At 38.5% G+C, this 10,308-nt stretch overlaps 1 protein-coding gene across 1 annotated transcript; it reads right to left on the minus strand.

Annotated features, from left to right (window-relative positions):
* Nucleotides 1–8,987: 8,987 nt before the first annotated feature.
* Nucleotides 8,988–9,861, minus strand: LOC106662960 (proteasome inhibitor PI31 subunit-like). The gene is given in 1 exon segment (XM_024230083.1): nt 8,988–9,861. A coding segment is annotated over 1 exon segment (837 nt). The 3' UTR covers nt 8,988–9,024.
* Between the last annotated feature and the right edge of the window lie 447 nt (nt 9,862–10,308).

Here is a 10,308-nt window from a genome sequence, read left to right on the forward strand (position 1 = left end):
TATATATATACCATGATACGTACTTACATTACCTGTTTTTTCTCATTTTGGTATTTTACCATTACATTCATTGTAATATATATTACGTTCTTTTTGAATAATATTGTTGATTAAATTCATTAGATTTCGTGGTCCGATTGACTAACAACTTTCAATTAATTAATCTTTATGTAAGGTATTGGTTGTGATAAAAAAAGTCAGTGTCACGGGCGGGATTCGAACCCGGCTAAATACGCCGCTGCTCTACCACTTGAGCTATCGTGACCCTGATCCACTCCAAGCCGAAGGTCGTGGGTTCGAATCCAGCTCGTGACACTGACTTTTTTATCTCAACCGATACCTTACGTAAAGATTGATTAATTGAAAATTGTTGATTCAATTTGTAGAATAATTCTTTTCTTTTAACGTCGTATTTAGAGTTTTTAAATTATTTTTATGGAATGTACTATCACTAATATTTCACATTTCTCTTACTAGGTTCGTTATTATTTTACATTTTTGTTGAAATGGTTGAGATGATAAATAGTTTAGTGTTCTATTGCTACTGGTTGGTTTTTTTATACAAGTTTGGTGTGTTTATTTAAAAAAACTAATCAACATTCTAGATTTAAAATATTTTTACCAGCCAATTAAATTAAAATTATTTAAAAAAAAATTGTTTTATAAAAAGATTTATTTCTTTAAGTAATTTATAAAAGAAAATGTTAATGATAGAATGTTGGTAGATTTAAGAAGATAATTTATTTGAATAGGTCTTTTGGTATGATTTATGTATCTGAATTTTTAATCTTGATCTTTTCATCCTAGTTCAGTGTTTTTCCATGTTCGATATACATAATTGATAGCCCGATAAAATACACGCGTTCTATATTTCGACAAGGTGTCAATTACAAATGCGATAATATTTTGGCCTCGTCGAATAGTAAAGGGATCTTGAAAACGATCCTCGGGAGAAAGGCAAACGGGGAAAAAGGGGGCCAAGAGATAACTTGGCGTTAGTTTGTAAGAAGGGGCCGATTGAAAATAAAGAGGCAGTAAAGGCCAGGATCGGTCCATAAAAGCGTTGAAGAGGGCAAGGAGGAAGGGACTCCCCTTTTTCGAACAATTCGTGGCATCTGTCGGATCCGGGCTGAACTGGGGAGCGGTTCATCCTCTGTTGACGATTTCATAAACTAATCCTCAAACTTCATGACAATCAAATTTTCCTAAAATGTATGTTTATATATACACAGCAGTAAATACCACAACACAGTTATCATCTGCTTTTTTGGCACCATCTCAGGTATTTTGTCTTGAATAATTAATATAAATGTCTTTTCATTAAAAAAAACACAAAAATATTCATAACTCATTCTCAGTACGACAGATTATTAATTCGAGAAATTGCTAGATATTCGAGAAAACCAGCGTAATCGATAATAAAACATCGAGATTTTATTAAATTACTAAATAACAAACCATATTTTTGAGAAATCGCTATGCATCTCTGGGATAGGCTTATTAATTAAAATTAATATAATTTTCTGAATCTGAAGTACCGAAAACCGCCCTTAGGTTATATGGCGTGGTAATAAAATCAAATTATCCTATGGTGCTTATTTGGTAGATCAAAGCGCAGCAAAAAAAATCTACCCAGCGTTTTTTTTTTTTTTAATTTTACCAGGGTATTTCAACTACGAGGTTATATGAACCCTCGAGTACCGGTATTTTTAAACAAAACTTTATTTGTAAGTTTGTCGGGTTCGAATGCAGGCCGGTGGATTTGAACTCGGGACCTTTACCTTACAGTTATGAGAGCCGTGTCAATGACTAAACCCTTGCGGCCACTGCCCCTTATCCAAACATCCCACGGCAATGAAAACTACACCGTTAATTGCACAGTAAACAATGATAAACCTACATTTGAAAATTTATACAAGGAGAGGCGAGTGAAAGCTTTTTTAGGCTCCACAAACAATCAAACTAGGTGGGAACTAAAAACCTCGGACACAAAACAATAATTAATAAAAATCAGAAAACCATTCATAGAAATAGGGTAACTATATGATCCCGGGAACACAACCTTTTAGTTACCCAAAATTCCCTTGTGCCCAGACACTCAAGATAACATCAGGTTGTTGTGTTTCCCCAAGTTTGGAGATTTTGGATGCATTCACTGACAAATGAGATTTTTTTACAAGCTAATGTAATCTGGGGCTATTAATTAATAATAATTAATCAGGATTAATAGCTGCTTGGCTATCCGATCTTACTAGGATTTTTTGGTAGAGCAGCCTTTTTCAAGATTTTAAGTCACAAGAGTTGATGGCACGTACATCACCTTGGCAGATCTAGAATTAGTATGATTGCTCTTGTTTTTGGGTTGTGCATAAAACGACTGATACATTTCATTCACGTGTTTTGGAGCCATCTGTATCCAGTACCCTGCATTCGAACCTGGGACCTTTACCTTATTGTAATGAACTCGGTGCCAACGCGTAAACCGTTGTGGCCACCGGCGCCCCATAGCCAAACATTAGACAGCATACCAAGACTGACAATCTTAAGTACCTCACGTTAATTGCTCAAGAAACACTAGTGAACCTACTGTGGAAACATTTATACAAGGAGATACGAGGACAAACTTTTTTAGTCTCTAGGCCACAGTCAAACTGGGTGCGAACTACTTCAGGCACACAACAATAATTGGTAATATCAGAAACCCATTCTTAGAAATGGGGTGACTATATGATCCGGGAAACACCCTTTACATCCAATAAAAACTCAACAGACTGCAAAACAGAAGAATTCAGATGCAATGAAGAAGTATGCAGATGGCTCCAAAACATATGAAGCAACCGGAACAGTCTCTGATCATTAAACCTTGATTTTGCAATCTGAAATACATGCCATCAACTCTTGTGACTCAGGATATCTTAGAAGAGGCTACACTACCCAAAATTCCTCATCAGATCGGATAGCCAAGCAGCTATTAAAGCAATAGCATGTAAGAAAAATCACATTAGAATTAGTCAGTGGAAGCAACCAAAATCTCCAAAACCTGGGGAAAACTAAAAACTCATGTTACCTTGAGTACCAGGTCACAAAGGGTAAGTAAAACGCAGATTGGCCAGAGCCTATATACCCTGAACCTTTCTTGGGTGAACGAAAACAGACTCAGAATCCTCCATTACAGAATTTGGTCGTATTCTGCATAAGGATAAGTGAATAACAGCTACAGTTAGAGAAGGCTAAGAGGAGTAGTACAATGGATCTCTGGCGTCTTAGAAAACATCTAAACATCATGGGCATATTCAGTGATGACATCAAATGTGGGTTATGCAATGAAGACGTAGTAACAGCCACCCATCATCTCAGTCGAGGAATAAACTGGGATACAAAGAAAACCCAGGAAAAGGAATCGTAGCCATGACAGTCAAGTACCTAGTACTTCTAAGGAGAAGGATCCAATAGATTGCAGTTTACTGTGGAACTAGTGAATGTACAAATAAGCCAAAAGGTTGCAGTATTTCGGGAACAAAACCCCTACATCCTCAACATAAGCTGGAGAAATATTACTTTTAAAGACGTTAAAACTGTGATGCTAAGAACGAACAGCCATAATCGAATATATACGCTTTACTTGTTAGTAAATGTTACAACTGTGATCATAAAACTTTTCTTCCCACGGTCACAGTACTTATGCCAGCGCTGAACCCGGAGGAACGCACCATGAGAAACAAACGAGCCAATGATGGCACTCAGTATGATGGACAAGGAGGTCTTGAGACCATCATCGAATAAGGTGACGTGGCAGGTTCCATGAATGGGAATGAATAGAAAGGGCGCAAGCAGTAGGCTTAGGTTAGTGTAAAACTTTTGGAATCAAGAACGGATAAGTTCGTTGGCAAAAGCATCATTGTTAATAATGAGGTTAGTGTCGTAGTGAGGAGAGTTGACGATTTTTATAAGGACTTTCGGTCAGAAGGAATGGATGCACTTGGATGAAACATAACTGCCATTTAATCTTCTCTAACTCCGACCACGTCGTATCTACCGAACCGTCCTGACACACCTGTATTCTATTGAACAATGGTTCAAAATATGACGAATCAAACTGAACATCGTAAAATCCCAAAACATAACCTTCCCCTCTACCTGTGTCTCATCGTCTATCTCCAATCTGTTATAACCACAATGCCCCTTCCCACCGAAAACATCATCTGGTACTTGGTGCTGTGCAGACAAACAACTCACCTTGATACTCTACTCAAAAATGTCTACTACATAGTAGATCTAAACTTTATGGACAACAGAATACTCATATTCGGCCTGTCAAGCAAAAATACATGCCATCAACGCTTCTGCTCTAAAAATCTTAAAAAGGTAGATTTTTACACAACACAAACACACCTAGAAATGGTTAATGGCAAAAAAATCCCTATATGATCTGAGAGCCAAGCAACTATTAAAGCATTAACATGTAAAAAAACAACATATCAAAATTAGAAAGTGAATGCATCCAGAATATCCAAAACTTGAGGAAACATAACAACTTGATGATATCTTGGGTGCCAAGGTCAGAGGAATTTTGGGTAACGATAAAGCAGACACATGACAAAAAGACGATCTGCAAGAACATACATAGGGCCTGAACCGGTACTTGAGATAACAAAAACAAATACAAAATCCTCCATTGCAGAATGGATCCAAATAATACAAAAGGAGAAGTGCAGAACGTGGAGAAAATGTAGCGGTGCTAGACACGCTAAACTTATGTTAAAACAACCCCAGCAAGCCTGGCAAACTCATTGCTGCAATTTGAGAGGTCTATACTCATTGATAGGAATGCTACCCGTTCACTGGCACCTGAGAAAACATCTACACAATATTGGCACATAGAACGATGATCCCTTCTGCAGATTTTGCAATGAGGAGGAGAAAACAGCCACCTATATCATCTCCGAATGCGAAGCAACGGCTTAAGGTATGAACTTGTAGCAGTAACAATCAATGACCTAATACTTCTGAGAACTATTGACTATATCTCAGTGAACTAAGGTACTAGGAACGTCTAATAAGCCAATCAGCTTCACTGCCTAGGGAGCACAAATTCCATTTCCTAGTATCCATCATCATCTTCATCATTATCTAAGTGGAACCCAAGGTATTAAACGCGCTAGGATTTAGGGATAGGAACATTGTTTTAGTATCTCTTGAGAGATTTGTTTCGGTTTGTAAACGTGACATGGATTTGCTTTCTTCCTCATTCTTTATTGTCTGTATCAATAGTTGTGCAGTAATTCCGCAGCAACCTCAAGATCGTCGGGTCAAAGGATGGTACAGTGGGAGCATTCATCATCCTTCATAACATTCATCTATCCTCAATAACCTTCATGAGCAGTATGAAGGTCATTAAGGATAAGTTAGAGCACACTGCCCGGCGGTACTCCAGATTATTTAAAGTAAAATTCCGTTGTCTCAGTTTGTTTACGTATTTTGTTTGGAAAATTATGAAATGTGAATCAATTTTTAATCTTTTGGTTTTACCTCTTGTGTACTTAATTGTCTAATTTGTTTCTTTAAGTAATCAAAAATGTTTCAAATTGGCATTATTCTTCAACTATGTTAAAGTATGCATAATAAAATATAAACCATTTTCGGATGAATCTGACCACATTGGCCTTAATTGTTAACAAAAAGCTACATAGATATCCGGGCTCTACGCATGAGAAACTAGGAAAGTTTGTTGAGGAGTTTTCCCTAAATACGCCCCAATAAGAAACAATGATCTGCGGGGTGATGTTCCTGTGATGCTGGACGTCTCATTCATACATTCACGCTAATAAATACATCAAAAACCAAATACGACGATTAAAGAAATGTCGCTATCGTTTTAAGACCAAAGGGCTTGATTGATCAGGAGAATTTTAATATATATTTTTGAGATACCCCGTCAATGACCTGATACGTACAAGAAGAACGACTGATTCTATTGCCATGAACTAGGGAACTAAGAAGTTAGAAGCCAGAAGAAGGCTGCAGTGCCTGGGAAGTACAAAGCCCACTTCGTATAATCCTCATTACCATTGCCATTATTATTACTAAATCCTTTTTAAAAAGATACCACGTCTCTCGATGGTTGTAGAAGTCCTTCAACCTGATGATGAGCTAAAAGGCTCGAAATCCGGATCGTTGCAAAAACAACTTACTGTGAGTAGGAACTATCTTTTTAAAAAAGATTGAACACCACACTCACTCCATCATTTATCATTTCTATTGTTATTATTACTTCATAGAACAACGGGGTTTGGCCAAAGGTTCCAAATTCCTCAGAATCCAAATCTTACAATCACTAGTCCTTAGATCCATCGTCAATACCCCGTTCTTTTTTTTTTCCAACCACATCAATCATAACGATCCACTCCCTTTTTAAATGAAATAAAATTAAGCTACAAAATTTCCGTCTAACCTCTGATCCTTCTTATTCAGAAATCGTGAGATGCGGTCTGGTCTGATGTAAGTTTCAGAAAAACATTTTCTTTATCGTGCCAACGTATCGATCTTTATTGAGATCATCTTCAGGGCACTCTCAACACGACACGCAAGAATGGCACAATTAAGCAGAAGACAAACACTTTGAGCCCTGAAGATGATCTCAATAAAGATCGAAACGTTGGCACGATAAAGAAANCCTTTGTTTTTTATTGGCATAAAATGAAAATACATACGAAATTAAATAACAATGCGCGGATATGAGAATGAGCTGAAGGTTCCAAGGTTCTACTTTTAGAGATGATGATGTTGGCAGATTTATAACTTTTCTTAATGTTTAAAATATGTTTCGATTTTGCAACGAGACCTTGCCCGAATTGTTAAACCTGTCAACTGTTCGAATGGACGATGTCTCGAATTTATTTTGAATCTTGATTTGAATCCATTTGGAGGGCATATTACGTCTTATCTACCATCTCGGCCTCCTAAATACAGGTAATGAAATCTTTTAAATGGTAATGCGTCCTCATCTAACGATTCATTGTCTGCACCCACATCACCATTAAATCAAACCCCTGCCGTATAAGCAGGGATTTATCATGTGAATGGTGGCTAATTGTATCGACTTGGGAATACGCTCGACGTCCCGAATTCGCCCGGGTCTGAAACGCGGAGAAAGTGTTCAAGAAAAATCTTTTAAAATGGAAGAAAAAAAATCTTGTAATAAATTGCAGATTAGATTTAAAAAAGAAAAAAAAATCCTGAATAAAAAGGGTCTTTAGCCGTAAAATCCCATTTGATGAGTCACGTAAAGAGATAACAAAAGGATAAAATTAAGGAATCTTAACGAATCCGGAATGAGCCCTTTTTTTTACGAGTCGAGGTTCGTCCGTGCGAAAGGGAATATTTTCATGGAGAAGGAGAACCGTAATTATCGGGAAGAGCAATAAAACTGAATTAGAGAACGGTTGAAGGTTTGGGGAGTTTTTAGTTATCGGCCTCGATTAGAAGGGAAAAGCGAAAGGGGGTTGGTTTCCAAGGGCTTAAAACAACTCTAATGCTCCTTAACTTTTTGCCTACGAGAGAGGTTAGAGATTTTTTATAAAGGGGTGAGAAAAAGAGATCCTCGGATGAATCGTTGTACACGTTATTTGTTGGCTTTTGGAATTCTGGAACCACCAAATTGGCCTAAAGGCGAAAAGAGAAGAGTGGTAACGTCTACTTTGAAGATAATTTTCGATCAGTTTTGGTTTTATTTCAAAAATGGCCAATTATGACGGGAAGGTGAGTCTCTTGGGTGTGTGTCAAAAAACAATTGGCCTGTGTACAACCAATATTGTTACATTGAACCAGTCTCTAGATCTCAGAAATCTATGCCCAGATCTTTTTGGACATTGTTATTACATCGTTCTTCTCGTGTAGAAATGTGTAGAGATTAGTGACCGTTAACCGATAGTTATTCAGATATCGTGAGATGCGGTCGGGTGTGATGTAGGTATCAGAAAAACATTTTCTTTATCGTGCCAACGTTTCGATCTTTTATTGAGATCATCTTCAGTGAGTAGAAATACTTTGTTTGAATATAAAATATATTTTGCATTGTATAAATTCACTTTTCTACATCCTAAATGTATTTGTTAAATGTAAACATTGTTTGTAAATCCCAGGCCCTGAAGAAAGTGTTCTTGCGTGTCGTGTTCAGAGTGCTTCAGGGAAGAATGGCACAATTACACAGAAGACAAACACTTTGAGCCCTGAAGATGATCTCAATAAAGATCGAAACGTTGGCACGATAAAGAAAATATTTTTCTGATACCTACATCACACCCGACCGCATCTCACGATATCTGAATAACTATTGTTATTACAGTTATTACCTCAGAACCCTGTTCCACGATGAACTTTTTTAATTGTGTGTCTTAGTTAACCTTACAGACCACAGGAAAGTGCCCATATTGGTTGCATCAGGTTTTAGATGTGTTGCTTTATGATCAGACTGCATATGACCATGTAGTTTTGTTGTCCAAGTAGATGTCTACATATTTGCGGTCATTTAAACGAATAATGGCATTGTTATGATGTAGGATAGGTTAAGATTAAGGAAAAAGAGTCGGTCAGTTCGAGGACTAGCCCACCGCGTTCCATATGGTATATTGCTCCAGTCTCTACCATTAGCTAGGGCTCTACGTTTAGCTCAAGACTTTTTACCAGCTATAGGATATTTGGATCTCAGAAAGTCTATGCCCAGATCTTTCTGGAGGTTGTGACTACAGTTATTGTAGTCAGAACCCCGTTCCGCCATGAACCTTTTTAATTATGTGTCTCAGTTAACCTTATACAGGAAAATATCCATTTTGGCTGCATCAGTTTTTAGATGTGTTGCTTTAGAATGAGCCTGCATGGAGACCTTGTTATAGACAGGTCATAGACAAAGTTAGGACAGAGCTTCTTGACCCGCACAAGGACACATTAAACAACATTATTTTGTTAAACAACGTTATTTTGTTGTCCAAGTTATGATGAAAGAAGTCACTTGAAAGTTGTGAATTTTTACATGAACATTCCGTCGAATCCTGGTGGTTGAAAGTGATCTGCATCTGGTGGGGGCCTTGGCCTCTGATCGGGTCGACCTCGTGGTGGTCCAAACGGATCAAGCCTTGCACCAGGAGGTACAGCACCCCTCGGAAGACCTCCAGGTATGCCAGCACCGGGATCCATAAAACCACCTGAACGAGGGTCGAACGGATTAAAAATCATGCCTCCCCCCTTGCTGAATGGGTCCAAATTACTACGACCGACCCTTAAAGGATCCCTCTCAGGGTCGACCCAAAATGGATCAACGGCAGGCTGTCCAATGATACGTCCAGGATTAATCGGTGTAGGTATATGAGCGGGCAAAGTTGGAGTGCCCTGGGATGTGCCGACACTGGTACTCTGTTTGTTTGTCTGTGTTGTGGCTTCTTTGTTGTTTAATGTGTCCTTGTGCGGCTCAAGAAGCTCTGTCCTAACTTTGTCTATGACCTGTCTATAATCCTCTAGCAACGAAGTGACAGGCCCTTTCAAGCTGTTGACTGCATTCTGTGCATTGAAAGCCACGTTCGATACGTTCAAGTCATTCCCTTTCAAAAAATTGAACACGATGTTTTCAGGGACACCCCTGAGAATGTAGAGAGAATTGTCGTTGACGTATCTTATCGGGTAGCTCGACGCTGCGTTCTATCCCGGCAGGACCTCCGAGCTCGGCTCGTTCCCAGTCAGCTCTCTCGAGACTCCCAGCCCGATGCATCTGTACCCGTTCCTTATAAGCACGTAGTGTATGACAAGGGTGAGTACGTCCTCCTTCTTGCGTATGTCGTTTTCGGACACGGCATAGATCAAATCCGACATTTTTCTACTTCAATAAAAACAAAAAAAAAAGAGTAAAAATGCCGTCCGTCAAAATTCGAACTGTCGTCTCATCGTTCGGTTCCTTATCAGAGGCTAAGTTGTCCAAGTAGATGTCTACATATTTGCGGTCATTTAAACCGAATAATGGCACTTTTATGATCTAGGATAGGTTAAGGTTAAGGAAAAAGCACTCGGCCAGCTCGAGACTAGTCCACTGTTCCAATCTCTATCATTAGCTAGAACTAGCCCACCAATATTGGTACATTGATCCAATCATTAGCTATAGCTCTACGTTTAGCTTAAGACATTTTACCATGTATATTTAGATCGCAGAAAATCTAAGCCCAGATCTTTTTGGAAATTACGTCTCAGAACACTGTCCCACTCTGAACTTGCTAAGGCCACACCGGAGGTAACAATCTAGGTGACTAGTGACAAGGCGAGTCG

The sequence above is a fragment of the Cimex lectularius genome, unplaced genomic scaffold (genome assembly GCF_000648675.2).
Source record: "Cimex lectularius strain Harlan isolate CLEC.00 unplaced genomic scaffold, Clec_2.1 scaffold311, whole genome shotgun sequence".
Taxonomy (NCBI): Eukaryota; Metazoa; Arthropoda; class Insecta; order Hemiptera; family Cimicidae; genus Cimex; species Cimex lectularius.